This window comes from Onthophagus taurus, chromosome 11 (genome assembly GCF_036711975.1).
Source record: "Onthophagus taurus isolate NC chromosome 11, IU_Otau_3.0, whole genome shotgun sequence".
Classification (NCBI taxonomy): Eukaryota; Metazoa; Arthropoda; class Insecta; order Coleoptera; family Scarabaeidae; genus Onthophagus; species Onthophagus taurus.
In genome coordinates, this window is record NC_091976.1 from 27,735,992 (window position 1) to 27,751,262 (window position 15,271).

The 15,271-nt window shown below is 30.7% G+C and overlaps 2 protein-coding genes across 3 annotated transcripts in view; one reads left to right on the plus strand and one right to left on the minus strand.

Moving 5' to 3' along the window:
* Positions 1–1,512: 1,512 nt before the first annotated feature.
* LOC111423750 (serine protease 45-like) lies at positions 1,513–3,331 on the plus strand. The gene is made up of 6 exons (XM_023057076.2): positions 1,513–1,820; positions 1,885–2,133; positions 2,189–2,533; positions 2,593–2,687; positions 2,735–3,047; positions 3,103–3,331. Exons 1-6 carry the CDS (start codon positions 1,787–1,789, stop codon positions 3,279–3,281), a joined length of 1,215 nt encoding a protein of 404 aa, XP_022912844.2. The 5' UTR covers positions 1,513–1,786; the 3' UTR covers positions 3,282–3,331.
* Positions 3,332–7,569: 4,238 nt separating this feature from the next.
* Positions 7,570–15,271, minus strand: part of LOC111423729 (paired box protein Pax-6-like) — a 53,060-nt gene continuing 45,358 nt past the window's right edge. For both annotated transcript variants that reach the window (XM_023057034.2, XM_023057035.2), the window contains exons 6-8: positions 8,821–9,259; positions 8,502–8,767; positions 7,570–8,450 (exon numbers count right to left, since the gene is read on the minus strand). In XM_023057034.2, coding sequence (XP_022912802.1) covers positions 8,365–8,450; positions 8,502–8,767; positions 8,821–9,259 — 791 coding nt within the window. In that variant the 3' untranslated portion in view covers positions 7,570–8,364. The remainder of the gene's footprint in view (positions 8,451–8,501; positions 8,768–8,820; positions 9,260–15,271) is intronic.

Genomic DNA, 15,271 nt, shown 5'->3' on the forward strand with positions numbered 1-15,271 from the left:
CTTGTCCAGGAGCATATTCTTTGCAGAAGTTCGAAATTCTTTGCTTTCTAAGTTTTTTTTGTGATTTTGACACTCTGTGAAACGGAATTACAATATTTTACTTGTAGCGGGTGTTATGATCGTGATTGTTTGGATTGGTTAGTAGCGAATCTTTTTTGTTGTGAATATACTCAAGGCAGGTATGTATAAAACAGCATGGCAAGGTGAGTATTTTTAATTTTTTGAAGTGGGTACTGCAGTTCTCATGATTTTTTAGCCCAGCTAGTATACGAATTGCCTTTTTTGTATTATTAAAATGGCTTCCATTTTTCTTGATGCACCCCACGCAATAATCCCATACATCGCTATACTGTGGAAATATGCAAAGTATACGCTACGCAGTGTCTCTGCTGGTAGGTTACAACGTATAGTCTTAACACAATATAAGGCATTCCTTTTAAGTCGGATATGTTTTGGGTCCATTTAAGCGTTTCAGTAACTCAAAAGAACTTTATGGATTTATCGGTTACCTCATCATTTTGTTTTATATAAAAGGTATATTTTTGTATTTAGTTTTAATTTGTTTATGGAAAACCAATGCGTCTGCCTTTTCAATGTTTTGTTTTTTAGGATTAAAGACAAATTAACTCTGTTGGGATACTTTCTGGCAAATCATTAATATATATGAGGTTGTTGATTGTTGACCTCGCCAAAAAACTGATTGTTTTCTTTCTTGCAAATACGTATATATTATAATATATTCTTAATCCATATTTTTGTAGTTTGCCTAATAATATTGAATTGTTTCACCGAATCGAATGCTTTGGTTAGGTCGCAGAATGCAATTTGAGTGAACTTTTGTTGATCAAAACCGTGGATTATAGCTTCTATTACGCTGAGTAGTTGTTGTAGACCTTTGTTTTTGGTATCCATGTTGAGAGATTGGAAGCAATTTGTTATCGTTGAGATAGTCTACTATTTTTTTATTTACTACAGTTTCAAATATTTGTGATATGGATTGTAAAATAGATATTGGTCTATAGTTATTGCAAATACCTTTGTCACCTTTCTTATATATAGGTGTCATCTTTGCCAGCTTGAAAGACTCCCTCCTCTGGACATTTGTTTATGACAAAACATAGGTGTTTGCTAATAATTGGTTCAACTTCTTTTATTAGCTTTGTGGACAGTTCGTATATATCTTTGGTATTTTTTGTTTTTAGATTCTGTTGTATTTCTGCCATCAACACAGCTGGTCGAAGACTGTTTCGATACAGCCCCGATTTGTGAGAAGAAAAGGTTTAAGTCTTCGACATTTAATGCTGAATCGTTTGCTGGTGTTTTCCTGGATTTTCCAGTTTCTTGTCTGACAAGTTTCCAGGCCGCCAAAATTTTGTTATCAGACTGTTATGCATAGTATGTCATAGTCGGTTGGTTTTTGGAAGTTATACTAAAGACGATTGATTTTTGTTGAAAGGCCTTGTATATTTATAAAAAATGTGCACCTTGTGCGTTCATAAAAGTAGAATGTCTCTTAAAATCAACATACATATACTTATAGCCATAATTCTACAAACAGTAGATAATTCTTCAAAGAACAGTTTATCTCAAATTTTTAACCATCATGTTTTTTAATGAATAATGTGGAATTTCCAAGGCGTCATAAACAGCAATTTAGTTCTTGGTTCAACCACATACTTTCCTGATAATCTATGTACGAATTAAGTAATCGTCCTTGACTTTGTTATAAATACAGAAACTCCTGATTAAAAAGGTCAGTTTTGTATTGAATTCGAAAATAGTAAACATGAGTAAGAAAATCTTAATAGCATTTACATTTTGTAAGTTATCTTTTTAAATAATACATTATTCATTCATTAATTTGTATCGATTATTTTTTTAAAGGTTCCATTTTATCAATTTGTATTTCACAAAAATCTGATAATGATTGTATTCTTCCTGAACATCCTCCAAATGCACAACTTTCTTTAACTGATAAAAAAGATTACATACCAAATACTTTTGTTCCAACTTCAACGACGATAAAAATAACGTGTAATCCTGGATATACACCAAAAAATTTTAGAATAGATGGAATTTCGTATTGTATCATAGGAAAGTGGAGAGGAGATTTAATCGAAAATCCTTGCCAAAGTTAGATGATATCTCTTAAAGTAAAGAGCCATAATAATTTGTTATTATTATTTAGAATCTTGCCAATTACACGATTACGAAGAAACCATGGATTTCGATTGTTCATTAAATTCAAAAAAAATAAATTGTTCTGAATCCACGGAAGGTACAAAAATTGTTACAAAGTGTAAACCATTTTTTAATTCAGAACCACGCACCACATCAACTTGTTCGAATGATCAATGGACACCTGAAATAAGACCGTGTAACTTAGAATGTGGATTAGTTAGTAAACCACAAATTTTAGTCGTTCAAGGCGCTTCAAAAGAAACCAATATACTTCCTTGGGTTATTTCTATTACAAAAAATAATGATCCAATATGTTTGGGAAGTCTAATTTCTCATAAACACGTACTAAGCGGTAAAAAAGATTTTATTTCAAACTAATTCTTCTTAATTAATTTTCTTTGTAATTTTTAGCTGCGCATTGTTTTGTAGATTTTAATGGAGATGTTTCAGATACGAATAATTATAAAGTTATTGCTAATGAGAACGAAAATAAGCAAATAAGAGAGGTAAGATAAAATTAAAATTAAAAAATTCGTTACATTAAATTTTTTAGGTTGAAAAAGTGTTTGTTCACGAAAAATTTCGCGGAATGTTGTTAAATTATATTAACGATATCGCCGTAATTGTTGTAAAGAGTTTTGTGATTAACTTATCGATTCAACCCGTTTGTTTTGATGACAATGAAAATAGCTTAACGAAAAATATTGAAGGAATAGCATTTGGGGTTGAAGAAAAAAACAAATTTAAACTAGAAAAACTTATTATGAAGTTTGAAGATAAAACAGCTTGCAAGGAAAAATTACCACAAGTTTTTTTCGAACACTATTATATGCCAGATAAATTTTGCGCAAGTTTCTCTGAAAAAAGTATTTCTTTTTTTGTAGTCATTAATCAGATTTTTTATGACAAATCTTTTTGTAGGAAATTGTGGATTAAGCGGAAGTGGGTTTTATACAAAATCGAATGGAAAATATTATATAAGAGGCATACTAACTTTAGCACCAGCAACTGCAAATGGATGCAATGCTACCTTACCTTCGCTTTTAACAAGCATTTCATCACACTTTAAATGGTTAAAAGAAATTATGAAAAACAAATAATCAAATTTAATTAATGAAAAGTGTTTTAAAAATAAAGATTTTATATTTTATTTCTAACTTAACTTGGTTTGCAATATTGGTGCCAAAATAACCTAATACATACTTCAAACTCTGTCCCAAAATACTAAACAAGTTAGACTCCCGATTACAAAGAATGCAAGAAATAAAGTTTGAACAATAATACTTGAAAACACCCAAAATACTGATAAAAAAACGAAATTCTACATGTTATGAAGGAGAGGTTACAAAAAAAAAGTAAAGAACTTAAAAAATATAAAGCACTAATTAAGCAAATTCGAAAAGATTGTAGAGAAGCAAAAGAACGATGGCTAAAACAACGCTACGAGGAGATTAATGAATTGCAAAGAAAATTCGACATGTTCCAGCAACATAAAAAGATCGAAGAGTTTATCAATAAACAAAAACACAACTTGCAATGAAAGTATCAAAGAACCAAGTCACTAAGTTACAAAAGAAGAAGTTGCCGGCAAGATTCCATCTACGAAACCGGAAGAATCCTAGATGATTGGACAGATCAGTGATGCTTAGAAAAGCCTTCGACTGTGCATAAACCCAAAAAGTTTGCAGAGATTCACAGAGTTCTGTGGGAGTGAACTCAGAACATCAGAACAAAAAGCGATCTTAAAGGGAATTAGGCAGAAGTGTACTTGGCGGCAATATTTGATGCCGCCATAAACGATTCAGAAGTGAGAATTAGAATAAACGGAGTCAACGTGAATAACCTCAGTTACGCTGACTACAGGATAGTGCTTACCAAGAATATGAGCGAATTGCAGAAACTTATGAAGCAACTGCAAAGATCTCAAACATGCCAAGAAAAGAGATTCTACATACGTTAATATGTTATAGATTTGTTCATTTTAAGCAGAAAAGTTCCTAAAAACATATTTAGCCGTCTTGAGAGATGTGCGGCTAAATCTGAATGTTTCCAGTTCTCGGTTTAGTGTTAGTGATTAATATTTCTTCAATTTTTTTGTAAAGAATTTCTTATGATATTTGAGTTGCCTATCTTAAGCACTAATTTTTAACGAAAAATTTGATTTACATAAAATTACAGTATTTATTACTCCCTCTGTCCCAAATTATGGTATACATTTCTCTAAAATTTATGGATTAAGCAAAGTTTGGAGAATTAACGGGTTTCTATCTATTTAATATAATATAATGTAATCTTAATTTAATTAATGAAAGAAGCTAGAGGTTAAATCAAATCGATGTTTTGAGGATATGTACGACTCAACGCAACTTAAAAAGTCATACTACATAACGTTGGACGAAGCAGAACCAGAAAGGTGCTGTAAAAGCAAACGGTTTATAACTAAAGTTATGTTTATGGTTGCAGTGGCCAGACCACGCTATGACAGTGCTAAAAAAACAGTATTTCAACGGCAAAATAGCATTCTGGCCTGTTGTTTAACTTTTAGTCAATGCCATCATAGATATCACCATTTCTTAGGTTCAAGCCAGGAATTCTCAAAATATCAAAATTCACAATCATCTGCGTTAAATTCTGTTATAAGTAGAAAATTAAAGTGGATAGAGAAAAAGTTTCCCATAAAAATTGATGGTAATGAATCAAGATAACGTAATTCATAACCAATGCTATCATAGATATCACCATTTCTTAGGTTCAAGCCAGGAATTCTCAAAATATCAAAATTGACAATCATCTGCGTTAAATTCTGTTATAAGTAGAAAATTAGAGGTGATAGAAAAAAACGTTTCCCATAAAAATCAATGATAATGAATCAAGATAACATAATCCATAGTCAATGCGACCATAGATATCACCATTTCTTAGGTTCAAGCCAGGAATTCTCAAAATATCAAAATTGACAATCATCTGCGTTAAATTCTGTTATAAGTAGAAAATTAAAGTGGATAGAGAAAAAGTTTCCCATAAAAATTGATGATAATGAATGAAGATAACGTAATTCATAACCAATGCTATCATAGATATCACCATTTCTTAGGTTCAAGCCAGGAATTCTCAAAATATCAAAATTCACAATCATCTGCGTTAAATTCTGTTATAAGTAGAAAATTAAAGGTGATAGAGAAAAACGTTTCCCATAAAAATTGATGGTAATGAATCAAGATAATGTAATTCATAACCAATGCTATCATAGATATCACCATTTCTTAGGTTCAAGCCAGGAATTCTCAAAATATCAAAATTGACAATCATCTGCGTTAAATTCTGTTATAAGTAGAAAATTAAAGGTGATAAAGGAAAACGTTTCCCATAAAAATTGATGGTAATGAATCAAGATAACTTAATTCATAACCAATGCTATCATAGATATCACCATTTCTTAGGCTCAAGCCAGGAATTCTCAAAATATCAAAATTCACAATCATCTGCGTTAAATTCTGTTATAAGTAGAAAATTAAAGGTGATAGAGGAAAACGTTTCCCATAAAAATTGATGGTAATGAATCAAGATAACGTAATTCACAACCAATGCTATCATAGATATCACCATTTCTTAGGCTCAAGCCAGGAATTCTCAAAATATCAAAACTGACAATCTGCGTTAAATTCTGTTATAAGTAGAAAATTAAATTTGATAGAGAAAAACGTTCCCCATAAAAATTGATGATAATGAATCAAGATAACATCATTCATAACCAATGCTATCATAGATATCACCATTTCTTAGGTTCAAGCCAGGAATTCTCAAAATATCAAAATTGACAATCATCTGCGTTAAATTCTGTTATAAGTAGAAAATTAGAGGTGATAGAAAAAAACGTTTCCCATAAAAATCAATGATAATGAATCAAGATAACATAATCCATAGTCAATGCGACCATACATATCACCATTTCTTAGGTTCAAGCCAGGAATTCTCAAAATATCAAAATTGACAATCATCTGCGTTAAATTCTGTTATAAGTAGAAAATTAAAGGTGATAAAGGAAAACGTTTCCCATAAAAATTGATGGTAATGAATCAAGATAACATAATTCATAGCCAATGCCACCATAGATATCACCATTTCTTAGCTTCAAGCCAGGAATTCTCAAAATATCAAAATTGACAATCATCAAAGTTAATTCTGTTCTAAGCAAAAAATAAAAGGTGATAGAGAAGAACGTTTCCCATAAAAATTGATGGTAATGAATCAAGATAACTTAATCCATAGTCAATGCGACCATACATATCACCATTTCTTAGGTTCAAGCCAGGAATTCTCAAAATATCAAAATTCACAATCATCTGCGTTAAATTCTGTTATAAGTAAAAAATTAAAGGTGATAGAGAAAAACGTTTCCCATAAAAATTGATGATAATGAATCAAGATAACATAATTCATAACCAATGTTATCATGGATATCACCATTTCTTAGCTTCAAGCCAGGAATTCTCAAAATATCAAAATTAACAATCATCTGCGTTAAATTCTGTTTAAGTAGAAAATTAAAGGTGATAGAAAAAACCGTTTCCCATAAAAATCAATGATAATGAATCAAGATAACATAATCCATAGCCAATGCCACCATAGATATCACCATTTCTTAAGTTCAAGCCAGGAATTCACAAAATATCAAAATTGACAATCATCTATGTTAATTCTGTTATAAGCAAAAAATAAAAGGTGATAGAGAAAAACGTTTGCATAAAAATTAATGATAATGAATCAAGATATCATAATTCATAATTAATGCAACCATAGTCAGAATCTCAAGTCAGAAATTCTTAATATATCAAAGTCGCCAAAAACTATGAATGAATAGTTTTGATAGATTGTGTTAAAAGTGCCTTCGACGCATTAAAAGTTAGATAACGTATTCTCGACACTACAAAAGTGCATGGACTCAACCTCGATGGTCTCAGCAGGCAACAACTATAAAATTGAATAAATTTGAATCTGAGCATACTACAAAAAAACTTTTCGAACGAAACTTGTAGCAAATTGTATTCTTAACAAAATTACACTCTCTTACGCTTTTGCTCTCAGACGCATAGACAGAGAAAAATATGAAAATTCATGAATAAAGAAAAGCATCACCATGAAGGGCGTTTACATTGAACCGGCTGAATTGTGTTTAAATGTGTAAAATTTTCATTAATGTATGTTTAAATTAAGTTACAAACTGATTTACTAATTTTAGAAATACAATAAAGCAGTTTCCCAAGTTTTGTATACCATAATTTGAATAGAATTGAATTTGGAATAGAGGGAGTAATATATTTTATGGAAATAATTGTAATAATTATTTCATGTTTTACAGGTAAAAGGACAAAAAAAAACGATTAATACTTTTTTGTGATATTATTTTTATTTACACACATAAAAATGATTGTATTTTTTTCCTCAGTGATCGAAACGAAAATCTTTGAATAAATTACTATAAACCTATTTACTGTTCACATTAAGAAAAATATTTTACACTCAATCAACTCGAGTTAAAATTGCGGTCGATTTTTTTAAACTTCTTTTGGATTGTTAATTTATTTTTAATTTTTGGAAAAATCACAAATACACATCATTGTTAATCGCCATCTAAAGTACGGGATAATGGGGATACTTTACAAATTTTTTTTTTTTAGTTTAAATCTGCTTTTAAAATTTTTGATATGAAACATCGCGTCTCCCCAATAAAAAATCAATTTTTTAATATAGTGGAAAATCTCGCTTTTTATTTTTTCTGTTTCGAATTCAATCCAAAAATCCTCTTCGGTTTTATTTCCGCTAAAACAAGTTAGAATGGGACACGCGATTTACATTGTTTTGGTTTTTTGAATCATATTTTTTCGACGCTTATGTACAGTAGACAAAAAAAGGTGTACAATAAACAGCTACTGAACCTTTTTAATCTCGTTTTATTTATTTTTTTTTTAAATCGTAGTTATTAATTATTTTTAATTTATATTTTGAGATCATCACACTTTGTTTCTTCTTATCATTTTTTTCTTAAATCTTGATTTAAAAGATTTGGTTGCAACTTTTTAGAATTATTTACAGTTTTTTTTTAAATCAGGTAAAAGGTTTTTTTGCACAAGACTCATTTTTAAAATTTTTTTTTTAATCTCCTCCGATTTAAGCCCACCAAGGTCACTGTATTCGCGGCCAATATTGAGCCGTCATATCTGGTTGCCCTGGAACTGCTATTGGAACCGACACTCCTGGGGATATTAATCCTAGAAGGAATAATTTATAACAAAATTACATTTTTTGGTTCTCAATTTTACCCGTAGACGATGATCCATTTGTATTATACTGATGTCCGTTCATTTGGTAAGGCTGCGTTGGACTACACGGCGATGGTCTTGATCCATATCCAATTCCTAAATCGTAACTTGGAGTTCTCCCCATACAATAACTGGTCATTGCACCGCCCATCGTTGGGCTATCCCTTTGTTGCAAACAAGCTCCAGGTGAAGGACCCATTCCGCTACTTAAACCGCTGTGGTGGCTAAATGATGACATTGAAGACATCGTTGGACTACAAGGATAACTTAAAGAAATTCAATTAATACAAATTCAATTAGCTAAAATCTTTTGTGGTACCTGTACGAATCCGATATAGACATAGGTGGTGGTATCGTCGAATACATACTCGAAGTGTTATTAAACGATTGAAGACGTGGAGGTGACGAAGATGGTGCGCTTTGATCTGTTGGAGTTGGCCCTCCACGTCGTTGATTTCTTAATTTCTCTTCTCTTCGCCATTTCGCCCTTCTATTTGAAAACCAAACTTGAATCCGAGCTTCAGGAAGCCCGATTTTTGCTGCGAGTCGTTCTCGAGCGAACACATCGGGATAATGAGTTCTTTCAAACTCCTTTTCTAAACTATCTATTTGATCGTTTGTAAATGAAGTTCTATTTCTTTGCAATTTTCTTTTTAATCTCAACCTAGCCTGATCATCATCTGGTCCTATACTAGATCCAGCATTAGAATTATCCCCCGAATTGGTTTCATCGGAATTTACTCCATCGAGATCTGTAACTGAACAAAATATTTCGGTGTTAACTTATTTCTGATGTAACGAAGAGAGAAAGGAGGTATGGAGGTTGGGATGAGTAAAAGGGGGTTTGTTGGAGGTTTGGCGTCGGTTCGCCCCGGCGCCGCGACGTGGGGCACCAGATAAGACGTCCCGATCTGCGTTGGAACGGAGTCAGCCAGCCAGAAATTGACGATAAGGTCGACACGCCGCGGCGGGAGAACCCCCCGGTTCCGGGAAGAGAAGAGGGATGAAACAGGATAGGTCCGTTTCTACCCCCCTTGGTAGAACGTGGCCATACATATAGATAGAACTATGTGTGGAACGTACAGTTTTGCCCAAAAACCTTCACAAAATATGATTATATAAATATGATTCTTTTTACCTTAATAGATTCTGTCAAAATTGATTAAAGCTTAAACCTCCATCATTAAACTTGTAATAGTTGTCGCCCAAAAGTTGCAACCCTAAATGTAACCCTTACAATAGATTTAAAAAAAAGGTTACGTAAAAAATGGAAGAACTAAAAGGGAACACGTTCCGGTCTCGTCGTCACAAAGCCGCCCCAAAATTAACCGTATGATAACGGTGTGAATTAAAAAAAAAAATGGGGCGGATCTACCATAGGCCCCCACGGGTTTTGAAAACCCATCGCATAATTTGCTATAAAGATCGGCTAAGTACACCTCACATTGGTTGAAAATCAGGAGGGTGCCCACCCCACATATCCTCTTCCATTTACACCCTGAGTTTTATTCGGGGCCGTGTGTTAACCGTGTGTAACGTTCGGCGACGTGGCGTTTATTATTATTATTTCTGTACGGATATTTTTCGATTGTCGGTGACAAGTCGACTTGAATAAATTTACTAATAGAGCGGACTCCCTCTACCGGGGTAAAAGAAGGGGGTTGGGTTTGACGACCGACGGCGGGTGCAAATGGCACCCGGAATCCGTTCAAATCGAGACAATGTAATGGAAACCGACGTTCAAAAAGTCGAGTGCCTTTTGTGTACTACGTTCGATTCGCGATTGTGTAAGTTTGTTAAAAGTCCACTTGATATCGACACCGCAACTCTTTTAAAAGCTTTTTTTTAAGTTTGAATGACCACTTCAATTTCGTTTTGAGTAGACTTTTGACTCCATCAATTTTTGATTGATTTTTGTAAATATTTCATTCTCAAAATATTTAATGCCACAATAAATTTTGAATATACAGATCCTATCTTTATACACTTGTTGATTCTTAAGATGTTGCAAAAATTTCCAAACTTAATTTTTAATCCAAACTATCTTAATCGTTAGATCTTGACAAAATCCCATTAAATGAAAATATAATTTCTTCTATTTGATAATGTTACAGCTCTTTATGCAGTAACTAATTATGAACGAACCAAAATTAAAAAATCAGATCACATTATGATAGAACAAATTATTGAATTTTTAATAATTATTATTGACAATGCTAAAACCCAAAGTGTGAAAGATTTGGCTTTGATGACGGAGTCATAAGGGAGAAGAAGTGGTCAAAACTTGCTTAGAACCAAGGAGTGCCACGTCCTATACCTCTGAATGATTATTTTTATTTTGATGATTTTAAACTCCTAAACTTTGTTTTATTACCTAACTTAATGGCAGTGACTGCCATAAATAAAACATAAGCTGGGGTTTTGAACTACCGAAATTTTTATGTAATTAACAAGGATTAAACGTAACATTGTAATAATTAAGAATAATAATTAACAAAGTATGTACTTATTACCAACAACAGCACCAATATTAATTTAATTTTTGTCAAAATGTAACGCAACCTTAATCTCTTTATTGATTGTATGAATCCATGTTGCAAGTTTCTATTATACAGGGTGATTCACATAAGAACCGACACAGAGCAGGGACATGTATAGGATAATAAATTAAGATGATTTAACACAACTTATCTCTATACCAAGTTGTACCTCTGAGTAGTTATAGGCTTTCAAAGTTGGGTCTTAAATTTTTAAAACATTGAATATCTTCGTAATACATTAAGCTAGAAAAACCAAATTTGGTATACCTTATGAGTGTACCGAGGGTATTAATTGGTAGCAAGTTGGTTCCCTAAATTTTAAAAAACATTGTCGTTTTCATATAAAAAGCTCAAAAATCTAAAGACGCGTATCTTGTTAATGCTACTTAAAATCATCGAAAATTCAGTAATCGGCTGTGAAATTGTACGTAATTTGAGGAATAAACTGTTTATTATGAACTAAAAAGACATCATCCATAAACAAATTTAGTTTAGGCATAATAATTTTCTAGTGATAAAGAGAAAATCCCCAAAATGTCAAAATTAAGTACTTTTGATTTTAAAATCGATCATAACTCAAGAATGAAAGGTGATGACGAAAAGTTTTTTAGGAATAAATTGTTTATTATGAACTAAAAAGACATTATTGATAAACAGATTTTAGATGTAATGATTTTCTAGTGATAAAGAGAAAATCCCCATAATGTTAAAATTGAGTACATTTGTTATCAAAATCGATCATTACACAAAAATTAATTGTGATGGAGATAAGTTTTTTTGAAATAAATTGTTTATTATGAACTAAAAAGACATCATCCATAAACAGATTTGGTTTAGTTATAATGATTTTCTAGTGATAAAGAAAAAATGACCAAAATGTCAAAATTGAGTACTTTTGGTATTAAAATAGATCATAACTCAAAAATTAAAGGTGATGGAGAAAAGTTTATTTGAAATAAATTGTTTATTATGAACTAAAAGGACATTACTCATAAACAGATTTGGTTTAGTTATAATGATTTTCTAGTGATAAAGAAAAAATCACCAAAATGTCAAAATTGAGTACTTTTGGTATTAAAATAGATCATAACTCAAAAATTAAAGGTGATGGAGAAAAGTTTATTTGAAATAAATTGTTTATTATGAACTAAAAGGACATTACTCATAAACAGATTTGGTTTAGTTATAATGATTTTCTAGTGATAAAGAAAAAAACACCAAAATGTCAAAATTGAGTACTTTTGGTATTAAAATAGATCATAACTCAAAAATTAAAGGTGATGGAGAAAAGTTTATATGAAATAAATTGTTTATTATGAACTAAAAGGACATTACTCATAAACAGATTTGGTTTAGTTATAATGATTTTCTAGTGATAAAGAAAAAATCACCAAAATGTCAAAATTGAGTACTTTTGGTATTAAAATAGATCATAACTCAAAAATTAAAGGTGATGGAGAAAAGTTTATATGAAATAAATTGTTTATTATGAACTAAAAGGACATTACTCATAAACAGATTTGGTTTAGTTATAATGATTTTCTAATGATAAAAAGAGAAAATCATCGAAATATCAAAATTGAGTACTTTTGGTATTAAAATAGATCATAACTCAAAAATTAAAGGTGATGGAGAAAAGTTTATTTGAAATAAATTGTTTATTATGAACTAAAAGGACATTACTCATAAACAGATTTGGTTTAGTTATAATGATTTTCTAGTGATAAAGAAAAAATCACCAAAATGTTAAAATTGAGTACTTTTGGTATTAAAATAGATCATAACTCAAAAATTAAAGGTGATGGAGAAAAGTTTATTTGAAATAAATTGTTTATTATGAACTAAAAGGACATTACTCATAAACAGATTTGGTTTAGTTATAATGATTTTCTAATGATAAAAAGAGAAAATCATCGAAATATCAAAATTGAGTACTTTTGGTATTAAAATTGATCATAACTCAAGGATGAAAGGTGATGGAGAAAAGTTTTTTAGGAATAAGTTGTTTATTGTCAACTAAGAAGACATCATCTATAAACAAATTTAGATTAGATGTAATGATTTTCAGGTGATAAAGAGAAAATCCCCAAAATGTCAAAATTGGGTACTTTTGGTGTTAAAATCGATCATAACTCAAGAATGAAAGGTGATGGAGAAAAGATGAAGAAAACCTTGTCGTCAAATAACTTTATACCCTATTTGTCAACTTTGACGTACAACTTCATAGCCGACTACTAAATTTTCTCTTATTTTAAGCAACACTACGAAATACGTATCGTTAGTTATTTAAGTTTTTTATGAAAACGACAAAGTTTTTTAAAAAATAATACGAGTAAGAAAAGTTTTAGAATTAAATTCCACATGAAATGAAGTAGTAATGTATGAAATCCGCCAAAAGGTTAAAAAAATTAGTCAAAATTTAGGGTACCATCACCCTTAATCAACCCTATGAAATGCCTCAATTGGGTTCAATTTGCTACTAATTAATACCTTTGGTACACTCATAACGTATACCAAATTTGGTTTTTCTAGCTTAATGTATTACGAAGATATTGAACTTTTTAAAAATTTAAGAGCCAACTTTGAAGGCCTATAACTCCTGAGGTGTACAACTTTGTATAGAGGTAAGTTACGTTAAATCATCTTAATTTATTGTCCTCTACGTGTCCCCATCTTTACCCCACATTCTGCGAGAAGAAAAACGTCGACAAATTAAAATTCTTAATTTTCATTATGAAAAATTGGCAAAAATACATAGATTTCTTAGAGAACACCTAAACCATCTCGAAGATCTATTAATTCAACAATCTAAAACACAAACATATTTAGAGAAAAAAGAAGATCACAATAAGAAAATGAAAAAGATACATATAAAAATATAAAAAAAACTTCTTACTTCAAGTAAACACTTCTACTTCAATCCATGGTTTAAAGAAAATCTATGTTAGGTTGGAGATTATCATCAATAATAAAAGAGAAAGAAATAAAAAGAGAAGAGATAAGAAAAACGTCGACGATTTAAAAATTCTTAATTTTCAATATGAAAAATTGGCAAAAATACACAGATTTCTTAGAGAACACCTACACCATTTCGAATTAGATCTATTAATTCAACAATCTAAAACACAAGCATATTTGGAGAAAAAAGAAGATTACAAAAAGAAAATCAAAAAGATTAACAACTTGAGAAGAAACAAAATAAGAAAAGAAGAAGAAAAGAAAAACAGAAATTCTCCATCTGAAACCTATGGTCCATCACAGTTTGAGAAATTCACAACAATTTCATTTACAAAAGAAGAAGAAAAACTTGTAAACAAAGGTTATAAGTTTGCATTGAAAAAAAGAATTAATCTTCCTTTAATTTGAATCCATAGAATTTGATTTATAATCAAAAATTCGCCTGAATATGATGACATTAGTGGTCAAAAATTTGCAACATTCCTTATTTAAACTTTGTAAGAAGTCCAAGACACCTCCTGAATGGTTATTTGTATTTTGATAATTTGTGTTAACACAGAAATCTTAAACTCCTAAACTTTGTTTTATTACCTATCTTAGTAACACCATCTGCCATAAACAAAACATAAGCTGGGGTTTTGAACTACCGAAATTTTCGACATAATTAACAAAGTATTTACTTATTACCAGAAAAACCTTATTACCATCAACAACACCAATATATTATATTTCTGTCAAAATGTAACGCAACCTCAATCTCTTTAGTTAATCTGCTGCCTATATTAGATAAAAATGCTTAGAAAGCTACAATATAGAAGGTGCACTTTAAACTTTTTTTTCGTTCTCAGAACTTGATGAGTAAAAAGGATATAAAAATAAAATAAGTCAATTTCCGGATGAATCCGCGTGAATTCCGGTATAACCCGGAAGTTTCTATTTTTAGTTTTATTTCTAACTCTAATAATGTTTCATTAAAGTGATTTAACTTTGTTATTAACAAATATTTATTGAAAATTATGGAGTCCATTTTACTATAGCCGCTCTGTAACGTATTCTTTACGGATTAAAATAACAATAACTTTTCTGACAGTATACTTTTTGGCTTTTTGAATAAAAATTCTTATTCTCTGTACTTTTTAAGCAAAAAGGATACTCTTATCAAAATACGCTAAAGTTGATCGTTTTGAAGATAATTCGGTTTTTATTATTCGATACAGACCTATGTTTTTAGAGGATAGTTAAAATAATGTGTGCATTGGAAACAAAGTAGGT

Coding starts and splice junctions, on each gene's coding strand:
- LOC111423750 (XM_023057076.2), top strand. CDS start 1,787: ATGAGTAAGAAAATCTTAATAGCATTTACATTTT. Junction 1,821..1,884: donor CTTAATAGCATTTACATTTT/GTAAGTTATCTT, acceptor ATTTTTTTAAAG/GTTCCATTTTATCAATTTGT. Junction 2,534..2,592: donor TCATAAACACGTACTAAGCG/GTAAAAAAGATT, acceptor TGTAATTTTTAG/CTGCGCATTGTTTTGTAGAT.